Source organism: Neofelis nebulosa, chromosome 4 (assembly GCF_028018385.1).
Source record: "Neofelis nebulosa isolate mNeoNeb1 chromosome 4, mNeoNeb1.pri, whole genome shotgun sequence".
NCBI classification, from domain to species: domain Eukaryota; kingdom Metazoa; phylum Chordata; class Mammalia; order Carnivora; family Felidae; genus Neofelis; species Neofelis nebulosa.
In genome coordinates this window covers 162,294,325-162,307,376 of record NC_080785.1, presented here as the reverse complement: position 1 = coordinate 162,307,376, position 13,052 = coordinate 162,294,325, and the positions used below count along the sequence as shown (strand labels likewise).

General features: G+C 59.1%; 1 protein-coding gene across 1 annotated transcript; it reads right to left on the bottom strand.

Annotated features, from left to right (window-relative positions):
* Window positions 1–1,893: 1,893 nt before the first annotated feature.
* CDC37 (cell division cycle 37, HSP90 cochaperone) lies at window positions 1,894–11,137 on the bottom strand. The gene is made up of 8 exons (XM_058728069.1): window positions 10,935–11,137; window positions 5,315–5,596; window positions 4,886–4,994; window positions 4,662–4,777; window positions 4,459–4,581; window positions 3,723–3,905; window positions 3,562–3,633; window positions 1,894–2,477 (listed from the first exon to the last, which is right to left on the bottom strand). The coding sequence occupies exons 1-8, from the start codon at window positions 11,034–11,036 to the stop codon at window positions 2,322–2,324; spliced, it is 1,143 nt and encodes a 380-aa protein (XP_058584052.1). The 5' UTR covers window positions 11,037–11,137; the 3' UTR covers window positions 1,894–2,321.
* Between the last annotated feature and the right edge of the window lie 1,915 nt (window positions 11,138–13,052).

Below are 13,052 nucleotides of genomic sequence, written 5' to 3'. Positions count from 1 at the left end.
CTGTTGTTCAGTGAAAAAAAAAAGATGCATTTCCGACTATAGGATATGCTATGTTTTGGGTAAAAGAGAGGAGAGGGGGTAAGAAGTTTCTGAAAAGAAACTCTGGAAGTACTCACAAGAAACCATGGACAGTGGGTTCCTGTGATTGGGGAAGGGAACCGCCTGGGTAGGTAATGAGCAGATATGGAGCTGTCTCCCTATCTCTTAGTATTGCTTGATGCATTTTAAATCCCGTGTCCTACGAGAGCCAACACTAGGGTGAGGCTTGAAAGCAAAAGAGGGCACCAAAAAGCTCAGTAACCAAGATAAATACTTTAATGCAATATTTTTAAAAAGCACAATGACTGTGAAAAAAAAAAAAAAAAACCACCCACGCACAAAATATTGAAATCTTAAGCAAAGAATCAGTAACAGTGCTGAGTTGTATTGGAGCCTGAGGCAGAAGGAAAAGCCAGTAATATGGATTCTACCTTGGAAAGTTTTCACAGTAAACAATGAACTTGCCAATCCTGGATGAATCCTGGACAGGCGAGATTTACCAAGGACTCTAGGATGCCTTCCTCCTGCCCAAGCCCTCTGGATCCCTGGCTGCCGTTCCCACCGTATGAAAAGCTTTAGGTGTTGCCACTGGGGTTTGCAGCTCACTATTGCCCCCCGGTGGCAACCAACGTGCACCAACACCACCTAGAGGCTCTTTGCTTTGGTAGAGGTTTACTGACCGCCCACTGCGTGCCAGGACCCCTCCAGGGCACTGTGAGCACCTGAGGACCACGTGACACTGTTTGTGCCCTGGTGGTGCTCACAGCGCAAGGGAGAGGACGACGCGAGGTTGACAAAGCTTGGCACATGGCAGGTGAGGCGAGCCGCCTGGCTGGAAGTGAGGGGCAACTCGGGTGGGTCAGGGAGGGCTCCTGGGAAAAAGTGGCACTGAGCTCTGGTCTGAGTGACAAGCAGCTGCCGGGGGTGGGGTCTCCTGGAAAGGGGCAGGCAGAGGGATTCACTGGTTGGTTTCATCTTAAACTGATGTCTTTGTTCATCATAGTATATTCTTGAGGCCCTTTTCTGTGGCCCAAATGTTCCGTTACTTTATAAAGGAGCCCTGTGAGGGCTGCAGGGAAAGGTGTTTGGGTAAAGGGACAGGCACACACCGAGGCCCGCATTTTGAGCATCTAAGTGCCAGGCACCATGCTTGCCCTGTGGTATGATGTCATTTTAGTACTGCCCCAGGAGAAAGGCACTAACATTACTCATTGTGCACAGGAGGGGTACACTGAGGCTAAGGAAGTTGCCAAGGTCACACTGATAAAGAGAAATTTAAAGTGCTCAAGAACCTGCAAGGAGAGAGGGAGAACAGAGGGGAGGACACGAGACCAGGGCAGAGAGAGGACCGGGCAGAAGGTGCACGCCTGTCTGCTGCAGAGAGGGCTTTTGGCTTCTGCTGGGAGGGAAGGATGTACCTTGTTCACGGCCACCCTCCAGCCACGGCCTGTTGGGGTCTGGTGTGGAAGGGGGAGATGGGGAGGAGGCTGGGGCAGGCTGCAGGCCAGAGGTGGCAGGGATCCGGACCAGGGAAGAGGTCACAGAGACCAAGGGCAGTGGTCAGAGACTGAGGATGATGTTCCTGAATGGGTGGCAGCAGGGGGCCTGGAGGACAAGCCACAAAGAGTGGGGGGTGAAGCTGAGAACTCTAACGTAAAGGCATCCTGGGGAAGAATGTTCTAGGCAGTGGAATAGCTTGTGTAAGGAAGAGCCTGGAACCAGAATAGAGAGAACCAGAATAGAGATAGCTGGAGGATAAGGCCTGGGGCGACACAGGCCAGGCCTCTGACACTCACTGGGTTCCCCTCCCACCCCAAGAGAAGAGCTGTGTCAACAGCCCTCAAGACGCCCCCCTGAGCATCTGAAATCCTTTATTGGTAGATCATTGCTGTTTACCATATAGAAGACTCGAGAGCGGATGAACAGTGAAAACAGAGCCCATAGTGACTGGAGCAGGCCTCTGGGCTGGGGACCCTCCCCACACCCCATGGACCAGCCTAGCGACCTCCACCCCTCCCTGGACCCTCAGGCCTTTGGCATAATGCTGATGGGTGGGGGGTGGGGGGGTGGCCTGCAGGCAGTGAAGCCCCTTGACTCAAAGCAGAGACTTGGATGAGCACTGAGGTGGGGGCAGTGGGATGGGGGCAGCTCTCTCCCTGACCCGGGCCGGGCCGGAGCAGCGAAAGTGGAGGAAGCCAGGAGCTGGGGAGAGGCATCTATTTTTGTTTTCTGAAGAGGGGCACACGGGGGCCTGCGGGCAGGCAGGCGGCAGCCGGGGCGAGTCACGCGCTGACATCCTTCTTGTCGCCTGGCTTGGGGCCGGCTTCCAGCAAGGGGTCCCCGGGGCCTGCCTCCTCCCCCTCCTTGGCCTCGCTGGACTTGGAGTTGGGGACCCAGAGGCCAGAGTCGATGCAGCGCTGCATGTGGTACTTCGCATCCTGTGGGGAGAGAGGTGGCGAGTGAGGCCGGGCTGCGGCCTTCTAGCGGCCCTGCCCGTGCCCTGCATATCCCTGGACGTTCTTACTGCTTGTTCTAGCCCAGAGCTGGCCCAAGGGACTCTGCAACGATGGAAGTGGCCTGTAATCGGTTTCATCCAACACGGCAGCCACCAGCCACATGTGGCTGCCAAAACTTCAGTGGCCAGTGCAGGGGAGGAACAGAACTTTACATTTTACTTAACTTTAATTCAAATTAAACAACGTACATCCAGAATAAAAGCTACGTTCCGGTAAAATGCGTTTACTTATAAAGACAGGCACTGAGCCTGTGAACCAGTTTGAAGACCCTAGGTCTAGAGAGCCATTTTCGTGGAAGCTTCTAGTAATCCTGGGCCAGGCCCTGCGACTAGACCCATTTCACAGAGGAGGAACTAGTGTGGCCAACGAGCGAGCCAAGTGGCAGGAATGGGATCAAACCAAGGTCTAGGAAGACACAAAGTCCTGCTTACCAGCACTATTACTGTTCCTAGTAACAACACCAGCCAGGGGCGCCTGACTGTCTCAGTCAGCAGTAGGGCACGCGACTCGTGATCTCTGGGTCGCGAGTTCAAGCCCACACTGGGCGTAGACCTTACTTAATAAAACAGTTGACGTTTACCAAGTGTTCAACCATTTTCCGTACTAGCATAGAAACCGTGGTTTGATGGGGTAACCAAGGCTGGGGAGCAGAGCCCCTTTCTTGGGCAAAGGTGGAGTCAGCCTGGTGTGCCCACTATGCTCATAAACGGCCCATGGTGACAGTGACACTCAATGGCAGGGGATATGCTGAAAGTTCCGTGTTCGCTGCTGGAGTCACACCGGAGGTGCTCCGCGTACGTAAACGAGCACGTGGCACGAAAGCCTGGCTGCCTCCCGTGCCGGCCACGAGGGGACGCGACCTCCCTTGTTCCTCTGGGAAGCCCAGAGGGGACACTGCTACCGGCAACGTGGGGAGGCAGGGCTGGGGAGGGACGGGCGGGGGACACCTCGCTCTCCCTGGATGCTCAGCTTGGCTGGTGGGCGGGCCTGGGGCGCGGTTACTCACGGTGGGGTCCATCTTGCTGATGGCGTCTTGAAGCATCTGCACATCTTTCACGTCGAAGCATTTCTGCAGTTCCTGCGGGTGCAGATGGGCCGGGGTCAGGAGCCGGGTCCCCGGGGAGTCCCGCCTGCTGCCCACCCGGGGCAGGGGAGCCGGAGCCGCACCTCAGGGAGAGACTCGTAGACCTCCACGGGGTCCAAGCCGCCGGGGCCGAGCCGCTTCCGGCGCTCCTCCTCCTCGTATTCCTTCATGGCCTTCTCGATGCGCAGCTTGGCGCGGCCCCGCACGCGCTCCTTGAAGGCCTCCAGTTCGTCGTTGAAGCCCTCCATGTACTGGCGGTCGGCTGTCTGCAGGGTCGGGGCCGGGAGGCACTCACTGGGCCGGACCCAGGACCCCCCCCGCCCCCCGCAGCAGGCCCTCAGACCCTCGGTCAGTCTCCTCCACGGGACAACCTCCAAGCCAGTCCCACCGTCCACATGCTAACGGCCATCGGCCTGCACGCCTCCTGAGCTACAGACCTGTGATGTGACGCTCACCTCCTGCACGTCCCCGAGGGGCTCTGCAGGCACCTCAAGGTCGGCACAGCCAACCCGATCTCTGCATCACCACCACCGGCTGCCCGGGTAGCTCTGTTCCTCCAGGCGCTTGGGTGAGAAACCCCAGGTGCCCTTGGCTCTGTCCCTCCCCGCCGTAGGGACTTCCGGCACGTCCTGTCAGCTCCCCTTTTAGATTCTGTCTGGGGGCCAACCAGTCTGTGGCCCCTGCATGTCTCTGCCCTCTCCTGATATCGCGGGTTCTGATCCCACGGGCCTGAGTTGGAGGTGGAGACGTGGACTGTGGACTGTGGCCCGCGCCCCGAGGAGGCCCGCGCCCCACCCGACCCGGCTCCTGGGCCACGACCTTGATCTTGGTGAAGAACTGCCGGAAGCAGGCGCGGGGATCCACCTTCAGGCTCTTAGCCAGCTCCAGGATGAACTGCATGACGATGGTCTGGTGGGCCACCTGCTCCATGAGTGCACATTTCTGCCGAGGGAGAGCAGCGTGTCACCAAGTGGTGGCCTCAGGGCAGGGCTTTTCCCAGTCGCAGGGCAGGCTCCACTCACCTCCTCCACCTCTAGGTCAATGCACCAGATGACCAGGTAGTTGGCGGTCTCCTCGCACACCAGATGGACGTTGTCCGACAGGTACTTCTGGCTGTCGTCCCAGCGACGGAGCATGCCTACGAGACACCGTCGGTGAGGCGCTGAAGGGCCCAGGAGGCGGGGGGCCAGCCCCTGTCGTCCACACCCCCCACCAGGGGGCCCCCGCCACCCCGCGCCCAACTCACCAAAGTGCTTGATCTGTTTCTCGTACTTCTCCACGAACGTTTTGTGTTTCTGCTCCCTCACTTCCTCCGACTCCTCCTCCGCCTGCTCTGGCTTGGTATTGACCATGCTCTGTGATGGGGCGAGAGGGGGAGTGGGCTGGGGCGAGGCCGCACGGCGCCTCCAGCTCGGCCGGCTGGGCCGAGGCCGCAGCGCCCATCCCATCCACGGCAGAGGTGGTGACGGCGCCATGAGCATCGAGGCGGCGGGAGCGTGGGTGTGGCAGGCGTGGCCTCGCACTAGGGCCTTCGGGCAGATCAGAGGGGGGTACCAGTGGGGTGCTCCATCCGCCCAGCCCCACGCCTTTCCCTCCCCGCCCGGGGCCCACCAGTCCATCCCTCCCTCCACCTGCACAATCCTTGCCCCCCACCTGCCCGCCCCCGCCCCCGCACCCTGCTGAAGCCGTCCTTGCTGAGCGTGTCCACGTTCCAGGGCATGCTCTTCTCCTTCTTGCGCATCTCCTCCAGCTTCTGCTCCCAGCTCCGCTCCTCCTTGCGCAGCTGCTGAGCCTCAGCCTGCAGCCGCTCTAGCTCCGCCTTGCTGCCCTCGCCCTCCGCCGCCTCCAGCTCCTTCAGCCTCCGCTGGCACTCGGCCACCTTGCGCCTGCACTCGCGGCAGCCCCTCTCCAGCTCCTCCTTCTCCTTCTGGAACTGCTCCATGCGCTCCACCCGGGCCTGTGGGCAGAGGCAGCCCTTCACTCTGGGGAAGGGCCTGTCCCCTGACCCCAGCCCCGCCCCATCCCGGCCCAGCAGCATCGGGGATGGCCCCAGGGGGGTGTCCGCACCACCCTCTGCACCACAGACACTCGGCGGCGGCTTCCCTTCCGCCCCACCTGCACACACCTGTGCGAGTCCACCCACCGCTGAGAACCCTCCCTCCTCGGCATCCGCATCACTCAGAGCAAAAGCCCCAGTCCTATCCCTGACCCTGACCCACAAGGCCGTGCACCATCTGCCCTGCCCCCTTCCTCCAGTCACAACGGCTGCCTCCCCTTTCCTTGAGCCCACTTCAAACCTCAGGGCATTTATACCGGCTGCTGGCTCTCTCTCCAGATTTCCCTCCCACCACCGCTTACTCCCTCCCATGCTTACCAGTCTTTTTTTTTTTTTTTTTATAATGTTTATTTATTTTTGAAAGAGACAGCGAGCAGGGGAGGGGCAGAGAGAGAGGGAGACACAGAATCCGAAACAGGCTCCGGGCTCTGAGCTGTCAGCCCAGAGCCCGACGTGGGGCTTGAGCCCATGAACCGTGAGATCATGACTGGAGTTGAAGTCGGACGCTTAACTGACTGAGCCACCCAGGCACCCCCTTATCATGTTTTGGACACCGTACCCCTCTAAGGGTAATAGCTCCGTGGAGGTGGGGCTCTGCTCACTCTCATGTCTGCACACACAAGTGCACAGTAAAGGCTCAGGAAACACTCGTTGGGTGAATAAAGTAATGAAATACTGAATGGGGGTCTCAGGCCCCCCCTCTTCCTTGGAGCCGCCCTCAGTGACACTCGGGTGCCCTCCCCTGCTCAGCAACCTCCTCCAGCCATCTCTGCCCGTGACTGAGGCCTGCTCACTGGCCCTGTCTTTCCCTCCTTCTATGCTACCCAGTCCTGATGGCTCTCACTTCCAGATGTCCCTCCAATTTGCTTCACCCCAAGTACGGCTCCTGGACCGCTGCCCAAACCCCTTCAGCTGTCTCCAGGCCAGTACCCCACCCTGAGCGTTAGCTCGGTACCCCCCAGTCTCCCATCCCCCCCACCGCAGCTATTGCTCCCCAGACCTTCTCTTCTACTGCACCCCAAGCTCAGATAGCACCCCTCCTCATTCCTGCTCTCGCTCAGTTCCCCGCTGGACCCCCTGTAGCATCACATGGCCCTGTCTGCTCTCCATCCCTGCTCAGCTCAATCCAGAGCCACTGACGGGGCCCTGAGAAATGCCAGTGCCTTCCATCGCTGGTCCCCCAATCTAGACTCAGAGGCTGCCAGAGGAGTCTTTGAAATACGCACATCTGTCTTCAGTCCTCCCGGATACCCCAACCTGAACTGTCTGGGTTCAGATGGGAACTTTGACCCTTGCCCCAAGCTGCCCAGATGGCACCAAGGCCCCACAGGGGCCTGGGTCCCACTCTCCTCTCCCAACTCTGGGTCCCAGGCAGATGCTGGCCCTTAAGGTTCCCCAAATGCAACAGCCCTCTTTTGACTCTTAGCCTCTGCACATGCTGTTCCTTCCATCTGGAACTCTTTTCCCCTCACTCCACCTACACAGAGCCTTCCGCAAGTGCCCCCACTCTGCATCAGTGAGCCCCAAAGGCCCCTTCGCGATCATCAGAACATAGGATAAGATGCTGGAGGACAGCCGCAGGACCCCAAATGTGGGGTCATACCCCATGGCCACCAAGTAAAGGCTGGATGTCCTTGGGTCAATCCCCTAACTTCTAGGGACCTCAGTTTCCTCATCTGTCAAATGCAGACAACAGCACCCTCACGGGGTTGCACCGGGAGAAGCCAAGATTACAAGTTAGGACAGATGGTCCAGAGCCATGCTGGACACTCAGCCATGGTGGCTACAGTCCTTACTATCCGAGGGGACACTCCCTCTCTCTGCCTTTCTCTTTGGGGACTGTTCTGGAGCTCAAACAAGAAAAAATGCACTTCAAGCATTTAGACGGATTTGCCAGAGCAAATGCCTGATAACTGGGAGTGGTTGTTGCCACAGTCACATCACCCAGCTCCACCACTTACGGGCAACATGACCTTGGCTGAGTCACTTCCACTCTCACAGCCTTCGTATTCCTCATTGTGAAATGGGCCCTCAAGAGCTATTCCAAGGAAACAGCTTAGATACTGTTCATACTCAGTAATGAACACACCCCACGGGTTATCACCACTGTCACGGCCGCCGCCACCAGAAAGGTCTGCTAAGTCACTTCTGTGCCTTATTCGAGGCTGTATCTCCAGGTTCTAGCACAGAGCCAGGCACCTGGTGGGTGAGGGTCAGGAAACGGGGCCCTCCTCTAATGCCCCACAGGACCCATACAATCAATCCCAAGCCTCACTTTCCCCCCATGTGGTCAAAGGTTGAGGAGGCCCTTGCTTCGTGGAGGGGAAAGAGAAAGAAGCCGTGGGCTCCATCACTTCCCCCACCTCCACGATGGGCCTGCAGGGGCCTGGAGGCTTCCTGCTGCCTTGTGAGCAGCTCTCTGGAGTTGGCATTACAGCTGGCCTCAGGTGGTGGCGGGAAACTATCACCCTGCTGGCTTATGCTGGGCGGCCACCAAGCTCTTCTCGGTGTCCTCTGAGTGGCCGCCAGGGAGGCTGAAGCTAAATAAAGCCATCCCGGAGCTGGCAGGGGCAGCGGGCTGGGCAGGGCAGAAGCCACCGCAGAGAGAAGGGGCCGGCAGGGCTCACCACCCTCCTGCCGTACGTACAGAAAGACGGAGGCTCACAGAATCTCAGTGCCATACAGTTCAATGGAAGGAGCCACGAGGAACCAGTAACAGTAATTTGGACAAGGAAGCCAGGGAACTGGGGCTGGGAGACTCCCTTGTCCCCTTCTGGAACCTCTGGAATTTTTCTTTACCACGAACGCAAATTACCTAAATAACAATGATGACAGAGAGCGGTTCAAGTTTACAGACAGCTCATCACACGTCAGATGTTGTCTCAAGGACATTACACACATTAAGTAAGGAAGGGAACCCCAGGGACAACTGGGTGGCACAGTTAGGCGTCCGACTCCTGATTTCAGCTCAGGTTGTCATCTCGTGGTTCATGGGATGGAGCCCCGTGTCAGCCTGCCTGGGATTCTCTGTCCCTTTCTCTCTGCTCCTCCCCCTACCCCTGTGCGTGCTCGCTCGCTCGCTCTTTCTCTCAAAAAAAAAAAAAAAAAATTAAAAAATACAAACATTAAAAAAATAAGGTAACTCCTCATAATGACCCTATTGGGTGGACATGCTTAGTATTCCCAGCCGGGGAAATTTAGGCACAAAGAGAGAAGACGACTCACTAGAGGTCGTACAATAAGTCAGTGATTGAGAAGCGAGGATTGGAACTTAGGTGTGCTGGCCCATGCTCGGAAGCACACCAGGCTACCTTTACACTAATCCCCCCTCCCCCTCCCATGTGGGGACTCTCTCTCCCAGCCCAGAGCCAAGTACCAGCTGGGCCTAATCTCGTTTCAGTCTTAGGATGGTCTCTAGGGGCAGGGAAAGTAAAGGAGTGAGTGGGAGGGCTGGGATTAGAACCCAAGCTTGCCTGCCACTGAATGGGGCGCTAAAGGTGGTTACCTCCCCCCTCCCCCCCCCCCCAACACTCTCCGCTATAGCTACAGGGCCCTCAGCAGGACGGGGGGGGGGAAAAGGTCCTGTGCCCAGAGGGAGGAAGGCATGGCGGGCAGGATTCTGCAGGAGAGGGGGCACCAGGTGGGAGCCTTCCCACCCGGCAGGACCAAACTGTTCTTCACACACAGCTGTATAGATTAACCTCTTTATGTGACAGAAATAGGTGTTCCCAAGAATAGTCTTTAGAGCTCTGCGGAGGTCTTAAGCATTTCATAATAAAATGTTACACACGGCAAGTAAAGGAAAGTGCTAGAACTTTCTTCTTACACCCAGTGGCTTGCCTGGCAGGTAAGGCCCAAGAGATTGCTGCTTTAAGGTAAGGGCTGGACATGGGCTTGGGGACCAGGTGTAGGGACTAAAGACACTGCAGGATGGGGAAGGGCCCTTCTAGGAGGTTCTGGATAAAAGACTGGGAGTTGCTATATGCGAGGGTGGGGTGGGGAATTCCCAAGTGGAAGGTTCTGAGAAATATACGCCCTCAGTGTGAGTGTAACATGCACAAGTATGTGGGTGTAGGAGCCCCGATTTGGGGGAGCAAGAGGTTAGAATATTAGGTCTTATGAGAACTGTTCTGTTGGTCTGTGAGCACTGCTGGGCAGGGAGAGGCGGGAGGACACCCAGGTAGGACTCCAGGATCTGGATTGGGGGGCAAATAGATAAAAGAAAGGGCAGTAAATTTGGAATCAGATTGGGAGGGTCCCTCATGAGAGCAGGGGCAAGTGGGGTACCTGACAGCAGCAGACCAAGCTGGGGACAGGAGGGAGGCCAGGTGGGTTTGGATGTCGGACTTGAGTTGGTATAAGGCATTCCTAGGCTACCTACAGGAAGCCGTTGGGGGTGGCTGGTGCCTGGGCTTGCAAAAGCAAGGAGGGGCAGGGGCTCTGGCTGTGCAGGAAGCCCTGCGGGGTAGGGCTTCCTGGACTAGTGGGAAATGGGGTCCACAGTAGGTGAGGCTAGAGTGGCTGGAATTGGAGGCTCCATCAGAGTGGAGCTGGTGGTTCAGTCCGGAGGGAAAACAGGTTCCAAAACTCCAGCCTGGATGGGACCGAAGGCCCTGGTGGAGCACCAGTCTACATTCTAGGGAAGGGGTCCTGGCTTGGAATCTCAAGCCAGGAACAGAAATCTCAGGGGAGGACAGAGAGCCTTGTTCTGTTTGGAGAAGGAGCGGGATCTCTGGATCTGAATGGGAATCTCTGCCAAGAACTAGGGAGGAAGATCGCAGACTAAATTCAAACTATTGAGGACTCTAGTGATTGGAGAGGGACCGATGGTCTATCCAAGATCAGAAGTGCGTCCCCAAATATTACCAGGGTCCGGACTCTGAGGCAGAGGTTTGCGAGTCAGTGGGAGGTCCCAGACGGGATTGGGGGACACCCCCAAAGCTTGTCGTATCAGTTTGTACTCGGAGGAAGGTGCCCTAGGGGTCAACAGGGAGTTCCATACAGAAATCGGAGGGGAGGCCTGGGATCTCAGGTAGGGACTCAGCGCCCTGCAGTTCTGGGGTCTAGAGTTGAATCGAGGAACCCCTAAGCGATATTAAAAGTCCAGACTGTGCGTTGGGAACCCCAGGTGGCAATGGCGGGGTCCCTGGCAGTACTAGGGGTCAGAACTCTGGAGCGGAGACCCGGGCCGGGGGAGGGGGGGAGGGGGAAAGGAAAGGGATGGGCGCGCGCGCCTTACCTGGTGCCGCCAGCGGAAGAGACTGGCTGTGTCGATGTTGGGGTGCGTCTCGTCCTCATCGTCAGACACCTCGATGTGGTCCCACACGCTATAGTCCACCATCTTGCCTCAGCGGCTCAGCCCGCACGGGCTCCGGCTCTGACTCTGGCGGCGGCAGCGCTGGAGACTCGGCCTGCGGAGCCCCGCCCCTTCCGCTTCCGCCCGGGCGCGCACGTCCCCGCCCGCGCATGACGTTATATCCCTAGTAACCGCGGTGGCGGCACTGGCGACCCGGCTTACCTTAAAGGGTCCTGCGCACGTGTTCCGGCCCCCGGGAGTCCCCGCAAAGACTCCGCCTCACTGGGCGCGGGCCTCCACTGGGCACCTCCTGGGGGCATACGGACTGGCGTTCCGACCCCGATCCCCCCCTTCCGCTCTCCTGCTGCCCCCCGCTGGGCGTTTGCTGCGGCCGCGAGGGGCGGGGCAGAGAGCGAGTCCCCTTAGCTACGCCGCAGTGACGTCAGCCCGAGCCCTCTGCAGGGGCGGGCTTCGGCGGGAAGACCTCTCCCCCTGCTCCTAGAGACGAGGACCACACACAAGGCTGGGGAGAGGTGTCTTGATCAGAGCACTTTCCCAGACCGAGGGGTACAGGGCCCTGCCCTGGAAAGGTCTAAGCGGAGGAGGAGTACGGTCCTGCCTTTGGGGATGTGGGGGCGACGTGGCCCTGCCTTAGGGGTCTGTGTTTCCCTGACTCGGACCACAGCCTCCCGCTGGCGTCCCAGCCCTCTGCCATTCCTGAGCTGGGATTCGCACACACACGCCCCCTCTAAAAATCACCCGGATCACCCTAACGGTCTTCGGAGCCTTGTCTGCGGCGTCTCCCCGTGCGACCGCTGGGTGTCGCTAATGTCAAGCCAACGGTCTGTGTGCTCCAGGCCCGGCGCAGACTGGGGACGGGAAGGGGATCGTGGAGGTGCGGAAGGAGGCTTTCCTTGTGGTGGTACTCTAGAATCGTTCGTAGCCCCTCCCCTTTGGTCTGGGGCCCCCTTCCTCGGCCGGGGCTCTGAAGACTCCATTACTGTGAGCTTGGGCGACCCCAGCTGCTCCCTAGCGTACATCCCAACCCTCGTTTTGATACCGGGATAAAAGGCCGTGTTGCAGCCTAAAGCCAAGATTATCTCAGATTAAAGGGCGTTCCGTGGGGGCGGGTGAGATGGGAGGAGCTCCAGCCCCTCGGGTAAGGGGCGCTTTTTCCCAGACTACCCCAAGGGTGTTTGGAGGGAAGGGACTAGAGGAAATGGATTGAAGGTCTCCCGAGGGGGGGGATTCCCCTACCCAGGGAAGGGGAGGGGCCATCCAGACAAAAGCGCCCGCCCGCTGCCAACCCCTCCCCCTCGAGCATCTTTCAAACCCGCGAGTGGGCGGGCGGGGGCGGGGGAGTCCCCCTCTCCTCCCCCTCCCCTCCCCCCCCCCCCCCCCCCCCCCCCCCCGCCAGCCCGGGCAGTCCAGCACCTCCGCGGCCGTCAAGGCCCGGGCACGCGCGCGCACGGACCTACACCCCAGCGGGTCTCAGTCGCGCACACACATACACACACAACAGCAAACAAAGGGTCTGGACACCCCTGTCCCCTCCCGGCCCTCAGGCCGGAGAGGGCCGGGCATCCCCTCCCCAGCCCCACTGCAAGGTAAGCTTCGGGCTGCGAGCTGCGGTGGGGAAGGGGACCCGGCACCCCGGAGGGAGGGGACCAGGACGCTGTGGGCTTTCCCCGCTCCCCAAGTAAGCCGGGGCCCACCCGTGCGCCCTTTGAGGGCTTCAGGCTGGCCTCCGGGCTGTGGGTGTGTGGGGAGGACCCCAGATGCCAGCGATTCCCGGGTAGCCGTGGAGGTCTCTCCCTGGCTCTGGAGACTGGAGCCGACCGGCCCCAGTGAAACGGGGTCCTGGGAGCCCCAGCTCCCAGAATTGGGGACAGGGCGCCGGAAGCTTCCCCATCAGCGCCAAGACTTTCCTAATCTGCCAGCAAAGCATCTCCAGCTGGGCACTGACACGGAGCCCTCCGAGTTGATGTGCACCGTCCCTGGGTTTCCCACACCACCCCCCCCCCCCATCAGCGCATCCTCTGCTGTGTCTCTCGTACCTGT